Here is a 21893-nt window from a genome sequence, read left to right as displayed (position 1 = left end):
GGCTTTCTGCTCGTCTCCAGGGAGATTATGCTGCCAAATCTCCCTAAACTTTCGACTTCGCTTCAAGCAGCCTCGGACCTCGAGTCTCTCAGCGTCCGTCCTCGCCTCATCTCCCCTCACCAAGCCTGCGCCCGCTCCTCATAGCTCCGCCTCTCGACGTGCTCACGCAATCACGTCATCACCCCACCCGACCGACCCAGGAATTTTTAAATAAATTATTTTTAAATAAAAATAAAGATAGTGTCTTTTAGCAAGATGAACAGCAAAGCTTATTTTTAAAGGATATGTGTGAAAAAAAGACGCACAGAATTCTTTGTCCATCGTGACCAGCCAATCTGTAAATTATGTCAGTCTTGCAATCTCAACAAAACACAGTGTTGTGGATACAGTTAGAGGCAGCAAGAAAGGATTCTAGTTGGTTGGGGTCATTAATGTTTCAACTTGGCATCAAGGCGTAACCAGTGCAGGCCTTGACGGGTGTAGCATACCAGTTCTGGGATGGTGCTGGAATGGAAGTTCAGGGGGCCCATAACTTTATCCAGTTCAGAAAAAAATTCTGGAGAGAAGAAATAAAGAAAATGTAAATATGAGGCCAATATCCTTTTTTTCTAGTTATAATATTCCATGTCAAGCTGGAATCCAGTATCTAGACTAAAATCAGAGCAAGGGCTTCTCATCTTTTTAAAGTATGTTTTCACTAGTAGTTGTAATTGTAATTGTAAACTATTGCAGCCCTTTAATGTAGAATAAATATAATAATTAATACAGAGTAACTAAGCAGTTTATTACATATTATGTAAATAATAAGAAACCTTACCACTTTGCTCTGTGCAGAGTTGTTCTGCTTGGTCCCAAATTTCAGTGGCATAAAGGAAGTTGGACGTGTCCTGGACATAGCTGGCTGTCATCTGGTGAATCTTCTGTGATATAGTCACAAATGACGTGTCTCCAGTAGTATTGGACACATTGGAGGAATAGCTATTAGAATTGCCGGGAGACAGCTTCGGAGACACTGGGAAAGGCATACTCATGGATTTGCTGTATGATAAATGAAAAATTCATTGTTAGGATTTAACTTTAGTCAAAAAGAGCATGCTGCCTCTAATTATACTTGCATTCAGTTCCATTTCAGAGCGATTAAATATAGAAAACACATATATTTTGATTGTTAAGAAGCCTACAAATTACTGCATAACCTTACGTGTTTGCAAATGTTATGCCTTGCAGGTATAAAAGGAACACTTGAGTGGTTTAAAATACATTTATTTATAACTCCTGAGTGCTGGGCACTTTTCGAAGTTCATTTCAAATTTTAGGCCAAAGCAGGTTTGCTTTAAAACAAAAACGTTTTAGTTTCTGTTTTCTAGACACATATTGCCCAAAAATACTTTCCAAGGCATGTTCCAAACATTTAACTACAAAGAAATGAAATCACGTAGTTAAAGCAAACGTCTTACCTTCCCCTGGTAGGAGATGGAGCTTGAGAATTACCGTAAGAGATCTGCAAAGGGAAAAAAAAACATGTTAAATATTGAATAAAATCCCTGGAATTACAGTGGGCCTTTATGATTTAATCCTCCAGGACCACAACCAGTCTATTATTATGTATATTATTATCCTCCTAATGTGAACTTCAGATAAGTAAAAATTCTTAATGAATACATCTACAAATAATATCACCAACAAAATGTATAAAACAGAAGTATAAACATGTGAAGATGTACCTGTAATACGCAAGATTTGTACATGGAAGTTGAATCATGTACAATATTTAATTGTAGAAGGATTCAAACTTTGAACTATGGACCTGATAAGAATTACCCCTTACATCTACATTTCTTTTTTTTTTTTTTTATATAATTTTTATTGTCGTTATAATTAATTTCTTTCTTTACATACAAAAACAAAAACATTCGTTGTGCTTGGTTACATACTACTTAGTCTTCGCGGTTTAGTCACAAAAAAGTACAATAAATACATATACATACATACATATACATACATTACATCACATATACATTACATCACCTTGCATGCCGAAAAGAGAGCAGGGGAGATCTGCTGGTTCATCACATAGTCTCAGAGTCACACCAGGGTCCTTTGCCGGTTAACAGCCCCTATGTTTAGCAAGTGTGACCTGGGTATCACTCAGGGACAAACCTAATTACCGCTATCATTTTGTAGTTTTTCTCTCCAAAAAGTGCTATAATCTTTGGCTTTCAAGTCTTTGCCATGAAACTTATCTAGTTGGGATTCCATCCCCAGTTGGAACTTTACTTGAGATAGAAGTTTATCTACAGAGAAGGGAAGTGAGTTTTTCCAATTCCTAGCTATTATAATTTTTACAGCTATCATAAAATGAATGTAGACAGTAGAATCTTTCTGAGATAGAGAATCAATATTTAAGTGTAGAATAGCATTTTCTGGACATTTGGGTATAGGCTTAAAAATCAATTTTTCAATAATAACAAAAGTTTCCTGCCAAAAGTTTCTTATATTCTCACAGTCCCACCAAATATGTAAGTAAGAGCCCACTTGTCGGTTACATCTCCAACATATGGGTGAGGTCGAGCTATACATATTAGCTAATCTGGTGGGGACAAAATACCATCTGTTTATTACTTTATATAGTGTTTCCAGTAAATTTAAGCAATGAATATTTTTGGCTGTTTTAGATATAATCGTACACCAGTCTTCCCTTTTAATTCTTATTTTTAGTTCTTTCTCCCATTTTTGAACTGAGGTAATAACAGGAGGTGCATCAAGTTTTAGAATAGCTTTCATTGCTAAAGCAGAGACTCTATTAACTCTTTTGTTGTTTAAAAATAGACATATCATCTTAGCCCCAGCTTGTAAATTATGTTCAATTCTTTGATTTAAAAAATGTTTTAATCTCAAGTATGTAAATAGTACCTTACATCTACATTTCTATAAAATATTTCAATTTAAATCAGTCATGCGTATTCAAAAATATCAGTCCTAAACAAAATCACTGACAACACAAATATATATATATATATATATATATATATATAAAATAAAAAAGAATAACCCAAAGACCCTAAAAATACAATATATAGAAATACCAAACAATTGCTACCATTCTGAAAAAGCTCTTACCTTTAGCTGTTCAGTTAATGTCTTGGAATCTACCAATGCACTCTCCTTCTTCAGTTTGAATAACCTCAAGTACAAAAGGGATTGACAGCAAAGACTGAGGAGACACAACAAAATCAATCACTAAATATGCAGCATGTAAAATCTGTATTAGTTAGTAGACCAGGTATCTCACTGGCTGGATGATTCATTTTAGCATAGTGTTTTATTAGCTGATACATTTCTTTGTTAAAATATCTACCAGCAAAGGAAAACAATGTGGTACTAACTGTTGACATTGGTATTATTTTTCTCCTATTAGTACAGGTAGTCATGCTTACCAAACTGGTTGCAAATCTTAAGGGAGAATAGCACTTTGATTATAAAACTCCCTGCCATATATACCTAGAACTTTTAGTTATCTGTTCACATTTAGAAGTATCTGTACGCAATGTATGATTCACAAGCATCCGGTTTCAAACTGGCTATTCCAAACAGATCATATTTTTTAAGTCCAACCAATGACTACCTCACTGGCATACACTTTATAGACATATCTACTGGAAAGTGAAGAAGTTGTGCATGGAGACAGGCAAAACATAGCATGGCTTATATTTCCACTTTTAGATATTTGCTCTACTATCTGCCTTCAGAATTAATATCAGCTAACGCTCGGTTATGGTTTTCTGACAATGGTGTGATTTTGGTTTACAATGCAAGAGTGAAAAAATACATACCAAAGAACAGCAAGTCTCTTATCAGCTGATGTAGCATCAGGGGCTGCAGGGCATGCCAATTTCAAGGTGTACCTAGAAAGTTAATGCAAACTTATTAAAAGATAGTAAAATTAATTGTTGTAGTAGTATATTTGTAAGACATTAACGTTTACTTTCACCAAGCCTCACTGCACACAGCGGCCACACATTTCTAACAACATTCTTCCACTACTAAGATTCCTAATAGAATAGACTACATCAGACCCCTGGTAGTATTTAAATTCATCATTCTAATCTGTACAGAATACAAAAGAGCAGGAGTTGAGCAGTGGCCAAAGAGGAAAGGCAAGGTGACACCCACCACAGGCTGCAGGAGTTATGGCAAGTATTAATAATATTAACACTGCCTTGTTCTGGTTTCCCTACAGCCTAGTTTGGTTTTAAGCTGGATGCCATAAAAATAGAGCATCCACAGAAAAGTGTTCCTATCTCTAATATATTACTTGATGCTCTGCACAAAACATGGGCAGTGATTTAAAAAACAAAAAACAAAAAAAAAAACTCAAACTACTGCTTAATAAGTAATAATATTACAAGCATATCACATCCCATAAAAATGAAAGTTCAAATTAAAATACATACTTTATTAACTCTAATGTTTCACCATACATCCGAAATGGAGATTTTGATTCTTCGACACTCTTCTCTAAAGCGTTTCCGCACTCAATGAAAAAAAGCACCGCATCAAGGTAGAGTACTGCTTTCTCGAACCTGTCTGACTACAAAGGAAATAAAAAAGATATTTTTTTTTGCCAGGTTAGAAAAATACAAAGACAAACCCACTGAAAAATTACAACAATACATGCAAAATCCGCTATCTTCCACCCGCCAGAATAAACGTAAGCAAAGTAAAATGCACCTTTGTAAAGATTTGGGGGTACTTCATTACCAACGCATCAGCCTTGTGCTTTACTTTCTTCGCTTCCAGTAGATAGTGATCAGCCGAATGGGTTCTGGAAGAGACAAAATGGATTAAGAGATGTTTTCATACCAATTTTTTATGAAACTACTCATTGCAAAGGAAATAAGTGATAAAACATATTGTCTAGTTTAACCATTTGAGTGCTGGAGAGAAAAGCAAGGCATACAAATCATTATTACACTGATCCTCGGAGTTATGTCTATATGACAATTTATATGGACAGAAGACAATGGCAGTTGGGCCCTAAGATCAGATTGTAGCCACCACCTATCCCCAGCATCCCCAAACCTCCCCAGAGATTGTTAATGTGTAGATCAAAAATATTCTTTTGCTGACAAACATTGTAAATGATTTACTTGTTTTGTGTTTTTGAGTTTTCTACAATCTTAAAGATTTATCTAATAGAGAGAGTTAAGTAATGTGTTTGTTTAACACTAGAAGTCTTATAACTAGAAGGTTATAATAGCACAGGGACCTTTAAAGCCATCTGTTGTATGGACACATTTTGGTGTTTTTGAGTTTTCTAATGTGATGTGTTCATTTAAGCAACGTGTTTGTTTAACACTAGAAGTCAAAAGTTATAATAGCCCAGGGACCTTTAAAGTGAGCTCTTGCTGGACAACATGGTCGGCATTATTTTTTCTATCCAACAAAAGCTGAAGTAGAATAGAACTGCAGATACATTAAATAGTTTTGAAAAGAAAAATGCTATTTAGTTTTATGAAAAAAGATAAAACATGTTGTCTTGTGTTACCATTTGAGAGTCCTTCCCAGAGATTGTTAAGGTGTAAATCCGATATGGTCAAAAAATATATTTTTTGCTGATTAACATGTTAAATAATTAACTTGTTTGTTTGTGCTTTCATGTTATAAACTATCATAAAGGTCTATCTGTACAACACCATGTTAAAGAGCTTATTTTGTTTTTCAAATGCCTCACCTGTCTTCGAAGGTCAGTTTTGCTCTCCACAATTTTTTATCTATTGCTGGCACAAAAGCGACAGAAGCTGTATTACATGAGGGTTTATCCTGGAAAGGAAGAAATGTACAATTCATTACACAAAGTAAAGTTTTGCGGACTATATTGTTGTTACTGCTGTTCCAATTGTGATGTCTACATCACTGAAAATCCTTTAAATAAATTAAAAACCTGAGTGGAATAGGCATTCTATTTATCTATTTATGAATCAGATCTAATCCAGACAGTGGAACTCTTCTTCACAACAATACATTGGGTGTCCCATAATGGACCAAGTTATATTGTCAGAACTGTAAGAAATGTGCTTCTGATTTGTTCTATATCCATAAACTGGTTTAAAGTTAAACGCATGTTGGCTGAAAGCAACATAAAACCTTGAAAATATATTGTTGGCTATTACATTGCTTATTGACTTCATTACAGACTAAGGGTCTGTAGCTGAATCCAATTGGATTGGACGATGTACTGGTTTAACAATACTCAGCTGCACACTACAACCATTGAAGAAGGATTTACTCAGTTTAAGACGTAAACATGTTCCACTTCGTAAACAAACAATGCAACATTTGTTGGATTTAACAATCCCTAAAGATATTAACTTGGGCAAATCAGGTTTTTGTAACTATCATCCCTAAGAATTTCTGTCTGGAAAACCATTGCAATGTTTACCTTTGTCTCCTCAGTGCTACTTTTTCTTTGCTTATCAGAAGACTTACTTTCGGTGCCACTATCCTTTGTGCTGAGACTGCTGCTGGATTTCTGAGATGAAGACTGGCTAATGGTTCTTTTACGAGACCCATGTTCCGACTTGAAATCTTTCTGTAGAGCAGGGGTTGCAGGTGAAGGGAGTAACTCTCTTTCCTTTACAGGATTTGGTTTTGACAACCTGAAACATGAAAAAACAAATATATTAATGAGGTGTTGCAACACAATGTACATGAGAGGTTACACAGACGCACACACAATACAAACATACACACATAGTGAATGAATAAACAAGATCAGATATAGTACTTACTCTTTACTGGGCACTTTGTAGTTTGTGGTCTTTTCTTCTACTTTTTGTTTCTTGGCATCATTACCTTTTAATTCTTCATCATTCTGTTAAAAAAAATGTACATATTCTATAAAAATAAAATATTTTAAAATATCCAATCACAGTGCAAAGCTCGAGTTTTTAAAGACACCCTTATTTAGAAAAAATAAAAATCTGAATTTTCTATTGAATTCATGTCAGTCAATAAATCTTAACATTTATTATTTATATTAATCTGAATGGAAACTTGGGACACCTAGCCAAGAGTATAACAAAGCTTTGTTCAGTTTCAATTTGATGTCCTTGAAGAAACATTACAATGGCTATTTAGACAGCACACGAATCAATTGTTTGGAGAACTAGGTTTGCAAATAACACAAAATGAGACAATATTGAGAACCCCATTACAGTGGGAAAATATATTTGTTTAGGAAAACTTCAGTAACCAATGCAAATTATGCTAGTGGTCAGAATAGTGAAAGTGTAAAACAAAAACAAATATCCACACAAGGACAGATGACATTTCTGGAATAAAATCATGTGTCTTTTGTCCAGGAGTAAAATTACAGAAGGGACCAAACATTTTCATTATGAAAAAGTTAGAGCTGTGAAAGCAAGTTAAACTGGAAAGAGATATAAAGTTAATTTTACTATAAGTTTAAAATTATGTGGTGTTTTGTGACAGAAAAAGAAAACAAAATAAATCATTTTCAAAACAATTCTTTGTGTACGTGTTGAGATAACTAACCTTGTGCGTCCGCTTCCCCTTATTGAAGCTTTGCTCGGTCTGTTTCTGGGTTTCTTTTGGGTGCTGCTTAGGTGTAATCTTTTCAATCGTGGGCTGCTCTGCATTTTTGTACGGCCATCCAGGAATCTGGGACAACAGGTTTGAGTCCTTTTTTACAATAAGAGGTAACTGATCCTCAGGGTCACTAAGGGGTGAAAGAAGCCCCTTCATAGGAGTTAATAATGAGCGATAAAAAATATCTTCCTGCTCAATGGAGGGTTTTAGAGTAGATGTTCTATTGCTCTCTGAATTTTTAGACGTTTGGACTAAAGATGTTTTTACAAACTCTCTGGACTTCTGAAGGGATTTAGGTAAAGACTTAGACTTTTTATTCTCTGCTGCAAGGCAGGGAGAGGATTTGGGTTCTTTCTTCATGTTGGGTTTGTGAGAGCCATTTGTAGAAGCATTGGGTCTGTTAGGGGGCATATTTGTAGTAATTTCTGCTGTAGTAGCAATTTCTATTTTGTGTGCTTCAACAGATGCCTTTTCAGCTTTTTTGGACAAAGTTCTCCTTTGTGTTGTGCTCTCATATTGAGCTGGAGACTTATGCCTGCCATGGCTGCTTTCATTGCCTTTTTGTGCAGTGTTGGTGTTTTGGATGGGGGTAGAGGAAGTGGTGGACTCCTTTGGGCTACTTGATTCTGTATAACCTGCTTCAGTGCCCTGCCCCAACTGCCACTTATTTAAAGATGAAAGGTCAGCCTAAAAAGTAAATAAATAAATCAAAGTTAAAAAAATAATTGATCATAAATTTTGACATTTACAAAGCTATGCAGACTATGTGAAAAACAAAAATATTCTATGTGCATGTGATAAGATTACGTACCATGTGCTTCCACTTCCCATTGTTGGAGCTCTTCACTGTCTGCTTCTTGGTCTCTTTTTGTTGCTTCTCAGGTTCTGTCTTTTCAACTTTGGGCTGCCCTGATTTTTTGTAAGGCTGTCCAGGTATTGGGGATAACAGGGTTAAGCCAGTCTTTACAGTAAGAGATAACTGATCCTCGGGGTCTCTAAGGGGTGAAAGAAGCTTCTTCATAGGAGTAAACAATGATGAAAAGTGAAAAAAACTATCATCCTCATCAATAGAGAGTTTTAGAGGAACACTCTCTATTTTGAGTCCATCTCGTGGTGCCTCTACAGATTCCTTTGCAAAATGTCTGGACTGATTTTTCAAAATATCTCTCCTTAGTGTGGTGTTTTGAAATTGAGATGGAGACTTCTTTCTGCCTCGTCTGCTTTCAGAGCCTTTTTGTGCATTCTTGGTGTCTCGGGTGGGGGTAAAAGAAGTGGTAAACTCCTTTGGACCACATGATTCTGTATTTCCTGCTCTAGTGCCCTGCTCTTGATTCTCCTTGCTGTATCCATGGGATGATACCATATTAGTATCTAATGAAGATGCAAGAGACACTTTGTGTGGATTCCCCTTCTTCAACCAGTTACCCAAGTACCACTTATTTGATGATGGAGGGTCAGACTAAAAGAAAAGTTAAAATTAAATTAATTGCAATTTCTGACATTCATAAAGCAACAAATACAATGAACAAAAAAAAAACATTGTTATAAAGGACATTATAGATACTAAAATGGGGCAGACATCTATCAGCAAAAATATATTACCTCAATTTCCAAAAGAAGCCATGTCAAGCCACATAAATCACAAAACACACTATTGTAGGAATTTAAAGTTTACACTTGATCATCGTAAACTAAGCTGCCCTCTACAGGTGTGCTGCGAGCAATAAAAACACTAACAATGTGATCAATTTAAATTCAAATCAATTACAAAAATTAAGTTGGAAGGTGACAATGAAGTTATAATATATAATGGAATAATTGATTTTTCACAGCATTCCAGGTAGACCAAAACACAATATGAAACTGAGAACAGTTAGCACATTCTTCTGAAGTGGAAATTGTACAGATTTTGTTTCTAAAATAATTAAATTATATTCAAATATAATGTGATTGAGAAGATGACTAGAATATAAGTTCACAATGTGAAAACAATTACTATATAAAACTTTAGAAATATTTAGGGAAGTTGTATTTTCCTTCTAAAATGGGGAATATAAGTACTTAATCATACTGTACAATTAAAAGATCCCATTATATTGGATCATGCAGACCAATATAAACACAATTTGTACTACAAGTGGTAGTTGTGAATTCATAAAGCTATGAAGATTATGGAAAAAAACAACATTGTTATAGAAGACATTAAAGCTATTAACCCCTTAAGTCCGGCGGACGTATATTTACGTCCTTTTAAAAGCAGCTCTAAACGTCGCAGGACGTAAATATACGCCCGCCGTTTTTTTTTTACTTACCCGGTCGCCGGTGGTCCCACGCCGGCGATCGCGGTTGGGGGGACTCCCAGGGAGCCCCCCCGCGGCAGATCTGCCTCCTCCGGTCCCTCCCGGTCATGTGAGAGTGAGGTCCTTGCGAGGACCTCACAATCACATGGCCAGGATAGCTGGCTCAGGCATTGCCAGCAGGGGGACCAACTGTAATGACAGTTGGTCCCCCTGCTGGCTGAAAATGAAATAAAATTGAGTTAAAAGTGTAAAAAAAAAAATATATATACTTAGATCATATATATATTATATATATATGATCTAAGTATATATATACACATATACACACATACACATACACCGTCTAGGTGTATTTTAATATTAATATATATATAATTATATATATATATATATTAATATCAAATTACACGTAGACTGATACTGATTAAATATATATATAATTATTGTTATATATATATTTATAAATAATATAAAAAAAAATATGTAAATACGTAAAAAAATAAAATAAAATAAATAATTAAAAATAAAATATTAAAAAATATATAGATGTGTTTTATTTCGTTCTAACTGTATTGTGATGTTAATATATATATATTTATATCAAAATACACATAGAACGAAATAATATATATATATCTATATACATAAATATATACGTATATATCACTATATATAAATAAAAATATTTAAAAAAATATATATATATATACGTATATATACACATATGTATATATATACATATATTAATTCTACACATATATTTATGTAATAATTTTACATAATTAGGTATCCTAATTAATTACAATTAGCGGGACCTGCCTGACAACCCATGCCGAAAGTATAAGGAATTTAATTTGCTAGCACTATATTTAACCCTATAACTTTCCAAGACACCATAAAACCTGTACATGGGGGGTACTGTTTTACTCGGGAGACTTCGCTGAACACAAATATTAGTGTTTCAAAACAGTAAAATGTATTACAACGATGATATCGCCAGTAAAATTGACGTTTTTTGCATTTTTCACGCACAAACAGCACTTACACGGACGATATTACTGCTGCAATACTTTTTACTGTTTTGAAACACAAATATTTGTGTTCAGCGAAGTCTCCCGAGTACAACAGTACCCCTCATGTACAGGTTTTATGGTGTTTTCAAAAATTACAGCGTCAAATATAAGGCTTGTGTTTCATTTTTTTCACATTAAAATTCGCCAGATTGCTTACGTTGCCTTTATGACCCTATGGTAGCCCAAGAATGAAGATTACCCCTATGATGACATACTATTTGCAATAGTAGACAACCCAAGGTATTGCAAATGGGGTATGTCCAGTCTTTTTTAGTAGCCACTTAGTCACAAACACTGGCCAAAATTGGCGTTTTTTGCATTTTTCACACACAAACAAATACTAACGCTAACTTTGGCCAGTGTTTGTGACCAAATGGCTACTAAAAAAGACTGGACATACCCCATTTGCAATACCTTGGGTCGTCTACTATTGCAAATGGTATGCCATTATGGGTGTAAATTTATTTCCTGGGCTACTATACAGTCTCAAAGGCAACGTAACCAATCTGACAAATTTCCATTTCAAATGTAACACGCTATATTTGACCCTGTAACTTCCCAAAACACCATAAAACCTGTACATAGGGGGTACTGTTTTACACGTGAGACTTTGCTGAATACAAATATGTGTATTTTATTGCAGTTAAAGCAAACAGTATTATGACATTGACAGTTAAAATGTCATGTAGAACTAAAAAAATAAAAAAAAATCTTATTTTCTCCCATGTTTTTCATATTAAATTATGTTTCATAGCTAAATATTTGATATTAAATGAAAGCCCTGTTTCCCCTGAATAAAATGATATATAATAAGGGGGGGTGCATTTAATATGAAAGAGGTGAATTACGGTTTGACAGACATATAGCGCAAATGACAGGTTTTGTTTACATTTTGTTTCGTTCACAACTTGTACATTTGGCTGCGGTGTTAAGGGGTTAAAATAAAGCTGAAATCTATAAACAAACATATATTACCTCATGAAAACAGAAATTCAGGACAGCAGCCATGCCAAGCCACAAAAATGACAAAACACACTGCTGTATGAAGTCAAAGAATGCCCTTGGTTACAAAACAAGACTCAACTGTCCTCTAAAGGTTTAAGTACAATTTGAGAGATTTCATAGAATATGGACTTTTATAGTTAGGTATGTAGTAGTCTACCGATTAAAAATGTCTAAATGCAAATCAACCAAAAACAAAGACAATAACTTTCCTCAATTAGAGTATATTTAAGAGTTGGTGTGCCTGTGAGCAATAAAAACACTAACAATGTGATCATTTTAAATTCATATCAATTGCAAAAATTAAGTTGGAAGGTGACAATGAAGGTATAATATATAATGGAATAATTTATTTTTCACATAATTCCAGGTAGACCAAAACACAAAATGAAACTGAGAACAGTTAGAACTTTCTTTATAGTGGAAATTTATAAAGATTGTGTTTCTAAAATAATTAAATTATATTCAAATATAATGTGATTGAGGAGATGACTGGAATTTAAGTTCACAATGTGAAAAGCCAAAAGCATCACAAAACACACTGCTGTATGAAGTCAAAGACTGCATCTGTTCAGAAAACAAGACTGAACTGTCCTCTACAGGTTTAGGTTCAATTTGTGAGATTTCATAAAATGTGGACTTTTATGGTCAGGTATGTAGTAGCCTATCCATTAAAAATTGCTTAAGATAAATCAACCAAAGACAATAACCTTCCTCAATTAGAATATTTGTAGGAGTTAGTATGCCTGCGAGCCATGAAAACACTAACAATATAATCAATTTGAATTCATAGCTATTTCAAAAATTAAGTTGGAAGGTTATTTTCCTCTGCATTCCAGGTTGACATAAACCCAATATTCAATATTTTTATGTTTCTAAAAGAAACAAATTGCATTCAAATATAATGTGATTGAGGAGATGGCTGGAATTTAAGTTCACAATGTGAAAACAATTACTATATAAAACTTTAGAAATATTTAGGGAAGTTGTATTTTCCTTCTAAAATGGGGAATACAAGTACTTAATCTTACTGTACAATTAAAAGATCCCATTATATGGGATCATGCAGACCAATATAAACACAATTTGTACTACAAGTGGTAATGGTGAATTCATAAAGCTTTGAAGATTATGGAAAAACAACAACATTGTTATAGAAAACATTAAAGCTACTAAAAGAAAGCAGAAATCTATTAACAAAAATATATTACCTCATGAAAACAGAAATTCAGGACAGCAGCCATGTCAAGCCACAAAAATCACAAATTAAGTTGGAAGGTTACAATAAAAATGTAATATGTAATGAGTCACAAAACAAGACTGAACTGTCCTCTACAGGTTTAAGTACAATTTGTGAGATTTCATAGAATGTGGACTTTTACAGTGAGGTATGTAATAGCCTATCCAATAAAAATGGCTTAATGCAAATCAACCAAAAACAAAGACAATAACCATCCAATTAGAATATTCATAAGAGTTGGTGTGCCTGGGAGCCATACAAACACTAACAATGTGATCAATTTAAATTCAAATCAATTGCAAAAATTAAGTTGGGAGGTTACAATAACAGTTTAATATATAATGGGATTAAGTTATTTTTCTCTGCATTCCAGGTACACCAAAACACAATATGAAACTGAGAACAGTTAGCACTTTCTTTGTAATGTAAATTTGTTTGTTTTTTATTTCTAAAATAGTTAAATTATATTCAAATATAATGTGATTGAGGAGATGGCTGAAATTTAAGTTCACAATCGGAAAACAAATACTTTATAAAACTTTAAAAATATTTAGGGAAGTTGTATTTTCCTTGTAAAATGGGGAATACAAGCACTTAATCTTAACTTTTCCAGTTTTTAAACTAAATTATTCATCTATTTATTGATTAATTATACCAAATATGTCTGTCTTATTCCCTCTTCTTTCGTTTCTGCTATATTCAATTGTGGATATCAGGATTTTACATTTTTTTTTTTTTTTATAAAATTTATTTAATTATTAGTTTTCTCTTTTTTCTTTCCTATAAACAGCATAGATATATACATATCATAGATTACATACATATCCTACATATGTTACTATGTGTACAAATAAATACGACAAATAAAGACATACATATAAACTAGGAAACATAAACATAAACATAGACAAAGTTGACCATCCTATCTTGTTCATTCAACTCTGCCCTCAAATTACATAAAGTTAGGTTAAACTTTCCACTCCAGAAATTACCGTCAGAAATTACCGAAAAATTGCTGCCCAATATATACATACCAGCATTAATTCCCAAGGACCTTTAACCAATCATCCCATATCTCATATTGTCTACTATTAATGCTTAAATTAGAGGCTATTCCTCTTTCCATTTTACATTGAATGATAATAGATGCCTTAATTTGTGGCCAAGAATCTATTGTTGTCCCCTTCCAATTTATGGCGATGGCCATTTTAAAGGCCATCAAGGCCTGAATCAAAAGATCTCTCTTATCTTTAGTTAATTGCGGTAGATTCAGATGTAAGAGCAAATTTTCTGGGGTCCAAGAATGGTTCAAGTCCAAAAATATATTTATATGATCCATTAATTGAACCCAGGCTTCCTTAATTGGTGCACAGTCCCACCATATATGTAATTCATTTGCTCCCTCATTTCCACATCTCCAGCATTTAGATGTCCCCTCTTTTGTGAATTTCTGAATCTTATTAGGAGTCATATACCATCTATTAAGTATTTTAAAATGTGCTTTGCTAGGGCTTTTGTAGATTACTATGGCTCTCTATACAATTTGGATGAAGTTAAAGCTACTGACCTAGAAATTGATAGATTCCTAAGTAGTCTTAAACTCCCCAAAATAAAAACTTCAAATTTAGACAGACTTAATGCCCCAATTCTATTAACGGAGATTATAGAGGCAATAAATAATTTAAAACCTAATAAAGCGCCTGGCCCTGATGGATATCCGGCAATATTTTATAAAACCTTCCTTAGTCCTATTTCCTCTTCCTTAGTCCTATTATCTCTTTTGTGAATTTCTGAATCTTATTAGGAGTCATATACCATCTATTAAGTATTTTAAAATGTGCTTCCCTGATATTTAGACAGTGTATCGTGGAGTAAACTGATTGTAAAGCCTTATACCATTCCTTTATATCGACTTTTATTGCCAAATCTCTTTCCCATTTACTTTTAGCTATAGGGTAAACCGGTCTTTTTATCATTTTTATAATCTCAACGCATCTCGTTAGTAATTTAGTATTTTTCTCTGAATCTATCAACGCATTTAATTTAGATAATGAGAAAGAGCACATATTTCTTCCAAGGGCGCTTTGCAAAAAACTTTTGATTCTAATGTAATTAAACGATTGTGAGAGCGAAATACCATATATTCTGCGTATCTCAGCAAAGGGCATAATCTTCCCATCTACTAAAAGGTCCGCTAATTTTTTTACTCCAAATCTAGTCCATTCGGACGTATCCATCTTTTCCATCCATATGTCTACATTTTTAAAAGTAAGAGCAGGTAAGACTTTGTTTTTCAGGTCTAAAAGTTTTTTGAAAGTAGCCAGAACTTTAAGAGCGATCTAGTTATCAGATTATCCGTCCTACAACTTATATTTTTATTTCTACTGTTCTTTCTTGTCGGCCACATTAATCTAATATTATTATATGGATCTGTAATATCTGCCCCTTCTATTTTAAACCAATCTTGTGAGCACGGATGCTGCCTAATTAAAGGCAGAGTATGCATCAACTGTGACGCTTGGTGGTACAAAAAAATGTTTGGAAAACCAATCCCTCCTTCCTTATACTTCAAGTATAGAAGATCCTGGCCAATTCTAGGTTTCTTGTCAGACCAAATATAATCCCTGAATAGTTTATTCACAAGTCTAAGCCGTTGAGGGTGAATCTGTAAAGGAATCATCCTCAATAAGTAAATAAACTTAGGGAAAACATATGCCTTAATAAAATTAACCCTTCCCCACCATGATAACTGCAAGGCGTTCCATTGTTTCAGAGAGTGAGTACATTCTCTAATAAGGGGAATTATATTGGCCTTCATTGTGTTCTCTGGATCCTTCACTATATTAATTCCAAGATATACAAATCCCTTTTTTCCCATTTGAAGGCAAAATGTTCTTTTAGCTGTTGCAATTCTCTTCCCTCCATATAGAAGGATAATGCCAGTGTTTTTTGAACGTTAAGTTTATAATTTGACAGGAAACTATATCTTTCAATTACCTGCATGGCAGATGGGTCTGACTTACCGGGGTTGGTTAACGTTATCAAGGTATCATCGGCATATTGACTTATCTTAAAATCCTTGCCCCCTTTTTTAAACCCAGTTATATCCGTATTGTTGTGTATTTCATATGCTAGAGGTTCCGCCGTTAGGATGTATAGTAGTGGAGAAAGAGGGCAGCCTTGGCGTGTGCCATTTGATAGCGTAAACCACTCTGACTTAATCCCCCCTCCTACTATCCTGCTAGATGGTGAGGAATAACAGGCCATTATCGCTGATAGGATCTGGCCAGCAAATCCAAAAGCTTTTAGTGTTAAGTTCATAAAATTCCAACCGACCCTGTCAAATGCCTTTTCTCCATCTAAGGCCATCACTAAGAAAGGAGTTTTATTCTCATGGATTTTAGTAAATATATTTAATATCCTCCTGATATGATTTGAGGACATCCTGCCTGGTATAAAGCCTACCTGATCCTCCGCAATCAGGAAAGAAATTATATTCTTAATTCTATTGGCAATAATTGAGGCATAAATTTTATAATCATTATTTAATAAGGCAATAGGTCGATAATTCGTTATTTCTTCTGGATTTTTGTTATTTTTTAGAATAGGAGTAATATTTGCTTCCAGCATTTCCTTAGGTAATTTGCCGGTGTTAATCGCTAAGTTATAACATTCCGCCATCCCCGGGGCCAGTCTATCCCCATAAATTTTAAAAAAAGAATCCATAAACCCGCCTGGGCCTGGGGCCTTATTTTTTTTCATAGAATCTATTGAATCCAGGACTTCTTGCAGAGATATCTCTGTGTTTAATTGCTCTAATTGTAGCTCGTTAAGTCTAGGGATATGAATACTCTGGAGGTAATTATTTATATCCTCTTGGGATGATATCGTCGGTAAGTTATATAAATTATAATAATAATCTCTAAATACCATTCCAATTTTCTTAGGATCCAATATAGTATCGTTTCCCTGTTTTATTTTTGTAATTAGTTTATTTTTTTGTTGATTCTTCACTTTATTAGTAAGGATCTTATCCGCCTTATTGCCCCTATAATAGTAGTTCATTCTCATAATCTGTAGGTTTCTATTTATTCTAGACATCAAAATGTCATTGATTTTATTTTCTATGATCCTGATCTGATTTGACCTGGTTCTCCCCGGGGCAACAATATTTTCCTTATGGCGTTCACTTAATTCAATATATAAACTAGATAAGGATTCTTGTCTATTTTTCTTATCTTTAGCTTCTAGACTAATTAGATGGCCCCTGATAACGCTTTTAAATGCGCACCATTTTATGTCCGAGGACACTTCATTATTGTCATTCTCCTCCCAGTACATATCTATCTCATTGGCAATCTGTTCCCTATTCACTTTAGTAATTAATAACTTATTATTTAATTTCCAATCTGGTCTTTGCTTTAAATTATTATTCTTTAGCTTAATTTTTACCATGTTATGATCCGACCACGTGACCGTGCCTATATTTGTAGACTGCACATGTTCCAATAAGCTTCGATCTCCAAATATAAAATCTATTCTTGAGTATGAACAGTGCGTCTTACTAAAACACGTGAAATCTTTCTCTGAGGGATGAAAAATCCTCCAGCAATCAGAGAACCCTTCATTTTGAATAATATTACGATTTTTTTTTTGCCAAATTAATGATATTTCTAGAGGGGCTTTTGGTCTTTTCAGAGCTTCTGTCTAAGTTAGGGTCAATAGTCAGGTTAAAATCACCCATGACAATAGTACGTCCTTGCTTGATTTTTTCTAATTGTACAAAAAACTTGTGAAGGAACGGTATCTGGGAAGTATTTGGGGCATAGATATTCGCAATTGTATATAATTGATTTTCTATTGTCCCTATAAAAATAATCCATCTACCCATTTTGTCAGTTTTCACGTACTTTGTGGAGAGATTTAATGCTGAAGAGAAAAAAATAGCAACTCCCCTCTTTTTTTTATCTTTATACGACGAACAGAATGAGGTGAAGAAATCTTTAGAACTGAATGTTATCTTATCATCTCTCCGCCAGTGGGTCTCTTGTACTCCTACCACTTGCGCATTCTCTTTTTTTGCCCGTTCAAATAATAATCTCCTTTTTTGAGGAGAGTTCAAGCCCTGTGCATTTATTGAGACAACACTAATCATATATTTCTGATCCTGCTTTTTTCCTTCTCTTTCGATATTTTATTGCCTTATCTTTTACCCTATGTAATTGAGTTTTGTATTTCCTAGCCACCTGCGTCAACTTATGACAAACCAAACAACATAAAACACATACGAAAGACACTAAATGTCGAATAGACATCCCTTAAGGAAGTGTGGATGGTCCTGTGATTAACCCCTTTTTTTTTCACAGGGCCTCCAAATAGATCCTAATCCGGATCAGTATTTTGATGCTGAACCGCCCTCTTTGGGGAGTTTTCCCTTTCTTCTCTTTTTTTTTTCCTTCCTGATCATATTACATCAAGTTAACTTTCAAAAAAGCAGTCCTAGTTATCCCGCTACTATCAAACATCATCTCACGAGAGAGCGAGAAAAAAAAAAAATCAAATCTTTATGTATATTCAATTTATATGCATTTATCCTTCTCTATATCTTTACTCTCATCCATATTCCATTCTGTGACCCATATCAGTATCTATCTATCAGTATCTTTTTCTTGTGAACATTATTAGCCTCAATTTATACCTTTTTCTTGTGAACATTATTAGCCTCAATATTATACCTCCACCTTTATATTCCGTGCCATTTATAATCATAAACAGTAATCAATCTCTAGTGAATATCATTCTCTTTCTTTCCCTTTCTACCCGTGCCCTTTAATATTCAAATGTATTCTTATTTCTTATTTCTTTAAAATATTCATATCTTTGTATATATTAAGTGACCTCATTTAAATCAACTCTCTTTTACATACATATACTTATTATAGTGCCTCTATATTTCCTTTGATCCTTCTGTGCAACGTTTGTCCTCCCAATACCATTTATAATTTATAATACACCAACTTCACCTCTGTATTACATTTGTTCCTCCTAAATTCCATTTATCCTCCTAATACCATTAAAGGTTTATAACATATAAACAAATAAAGTGTCCATTGTGAATGTCTATCTCCTCAAGGATATCTGATAACTGATTTATGTTTTCAGGGTTAAGATACCAATAGTGTCCTTCTATTTTCTTTTTATGTCTTCTGAGTTAGAGAAAAAAAATAAATAAAAAATAAACCCTTTAAATTCTGTTGTTTTTCTTCTCCATTTCATACTTTGTCTCCCGCTGTTAGATTAGTCTGATCAAAGTTCTGCTGTCTAAACCACTTTGCAATTGCCGTGACATCTGAGAAAGCGTATGTCCGTGCTTCATGAGAGATTATTAATTTGCAGGGATACCTCCAAGAGTATCTAATATTCTTCTGCCGTAGAATCTTTGTATATAGTGCGAACGGTTTTCTTTTCACCCTGGTATAATATGAGATATCCGGAAAAATCATGATATTATTATATGGATTATTCAATTTGATGAGTCTAGCTGCTTTTAACGCTTGTTCTTTCATTTTGTATGTCGAGCAGCAGATCATTACGTCCCTAGGCTCACCTTGCGCCACAAAATCTGGTTTCATAATTCTGTGGCATCTTTCCAAAAAATGTAATGGATTTGTCATTTGTATGCCTAATTGCACAAAGAGCTCCGTTATATGCTCTTGCAAGATATCATTATTAACAGATTCTGAAATACCACGGATTCTTAAATTATTACGTCGAGACCTATCTTCCAGATCTGCAATTTTGAGTTCCAATTCAGCTATTTTTTTATTTGCTTTTCTCATATTATCTTCTGCAGAGACTTGCTGAAATTCCAGAGCTTCCAATTTTTCTTCATGTTGCTTACATTTTTTTTCCAACTGTATTAACTCTGTTTTAAATTCCATAAGACCCTCATGGATTCCGGTCTTAATCTTATCTGGTTGTCGTTCAAAGCAAGACTCAAGATAGCTGTGTAGTTCTTCCGCACTATATTCTTTAGAAGACAATTTCTTTTTTGTTAGGCTCTTTGGTGACAAATTCTCAGATTCTTTAGGAGATTGAGATGAAGAATGCGATGCATTCTGATGATCTATTTCCTGTTTCTGAGTTAGCTGTGACGCTGAAAAAGAGAGCCTCCTATCTGTCTTGCCTTCTTGTTTCTTTTCTCTATATCTTTTAGTAAGCTGTTTACTGTCTTGACCTTTCCTTGATGCCATGGCAAAAAAAAAAAAATTATCTTTCTCCCTTCTTTCCCCCTTTTCTTCTCCTCTTTTAATCCCTCTTTAACCAGGTGCTTAGTTATGCTTAATTATGATGAGAAGTGCTATGCAGCTTAATATCTTCCTTAGTCCAGATTCACTTGGTCTTTATTATTCCCCCCTTTTTTTTCTCTCTTTTATCTATTTCTTTCTTTATGTTCTATATTTCATGTCTCTTGACGCTTCTTTATTTATTTATTATTTTAAATGTTTTGCGGAAGTCCCCTTTATCTCTTCTTTTCTGTCTCTTTCTTCTTTCTCCTTTTTATTTTCTTTTCTTTTTTTCCTTCTCCCTTACTTCTCCTTTGCTTTCCCTCAGCTCACTGCCCTTTGTATTGAGTAATGCAACCACAGCAACAGCAACAGCTAATTCATCTTTCTTATTCTGCTCCTCCCAAGTGTTTCTTTCTGTCTCCAACAGGAGTACCCAAAAAAGTACACAAAAAGGGTGCTTCTTATTATTAGCCAGATATCTTAGGCGGTCTTATGCAGTTTATTATATATTAGTATTATATATTATAGTTTCAGCTTCTTCAAGATATTGCTCGTATGCCCTGAGTTATAAGTCCTTTTTCCTTTTTGTCTTGAGACTTATAAACTTAAAATCTCTAGGGGCACCCCTTTTTTATAGCCTTTTATACTGCTCACTGCCCTTTTTTTTTTTACACTGCTCCGATTTTAATACCGGACCCTCCGTTTTTCAGCAGTTACAGTAATACCTCTATGCCTTCTAATTCGCACCCCTGACTCCCAAAACTCACTTGTCTGTCGAGTTGTAGTTTCAATTAGGGGAGTCTTATCTCCAGTTGCCCTCGTCTGGGCGCCAACGGTCAGACTCGGTCAGACTGAGGTCAGACTCTCCGCTGCCTCAAACCCCCACAGCGTCGGCAGTGTCGGCAGTATCGGCAGTGTCGGCAGTACCCGGATGGCGGATCAACTTTCACCTCGTCGGCAGTATCGGCGGTATCTGGATGGCGAATCAAGCTGGAGTCAAGCTGGGGTACGGCTGTAGCTGCAAGTAAGGCTCAGCTGGGCTGCAGGCAAGCGGCGATTTTCCACTTGCAGGTTCGACTTGCGGCCTGCGGGTTTACCGGGTTTAGCTTAGGCAGATTCAAGCGCGGCTGCACGAGACATCAGGGGCTTCACGCTACTTCACTCCCCTAGCGCGTCAGCATCTCCACGAGGCGGACGTGCTCCTCCGTGCTCCTCCGTGCACGTCCTACTACATCGCTCCTCCCCCCCAGGATTTTACATTTTTTACTTAATCTTACTGTACAATTAAAAGATCCCATTATATTGGATCATGCAGACCAATATAAACACAATTTGCACTACAAGTGGTAATTGTGAATTCATAAAGCTATGAAGATTA

At 34.6% G+C, this 21893-nt stretch overlaps 1 protein-coding gene across 1 annotated transcript; it reads right to left on the bottom strand.

The window, feature by feature from the left end:
- Positions 1 to 428: 428 nt before the first annotated feature.
- On the bottom strand, positions 429 to 16907 carry LOC134601661 (AF4/FMR2 family member 4-like). Its single transcript, XM_063446178.1, has 13 exons — positions 16224 to 16907; positions 8701 to 9070; positions 7558 to 8054; positions 6792 to 6874; positions 6443 to 6659; positions 5735 to 5823; positions 4762 to 4825; positions 4455 to 4591; positions 3834 to 3905; positions 3121 to 3214; positions 1458 to 1501; positions 818 to 1038; positions 429 to 556 (listed from the first exon to the last, which is right to left on the bottom strand). The coding sequence occupies exons 1-13, from the start codon at positions 16905 to 16907 to the stop codon at positions 429 to 431; spliced, it is 2700 nt and encodes an 899-aa protein (XP_063302248.1).
- Positions 16908 to 21893: the final 4986 nt, after the last annotated feature.

This window comes from Pelobates fuscus, chromosome 3 (assembly GCF_036172605.1).
Source record: "Pelobates fuscus isolate aPelFus1 chromosome 3, aPelFus1.pri, whole genome shotgun sequence".
NCBI classification, from domain to species: domain Eukaryota; kingdom Metazoa; phylum Chordata; class Amphibia; order Anura; family Pelobatidae; genus Pelobates; species Pelobates fuscus.
The sequence above is the reverse complement of the archived record's forward strand: the minus strand, read 5'-3'. Positions and strand labels throughout refer to the sequence as shown.

Bases quoted from the DNA above. Each gene is read 5' to 3' on its own strand.
- LOC134601661 (XM_063446178.1), bottom strand. From the start codon at position 16,907: ATGGCGGAATGTTATAACTTAGCGATTAACACCGGCAAATTACCTAAG. The intron at 6,660-6,791 runs GTAAGTACTATA...TTCATGTTTCAG, and splicing joins TACAAAGTGCCCAGTAAAGA to GTTGTCAAAACCAAATCCTG. The intron at 3,215-3,833 runs GTATGTATTTTT...GTGTCTCCTCAG, and splicing joins AAGAGACTTGCTGTTCTTTG to TCTTTGCTGTCAATCCCTTT.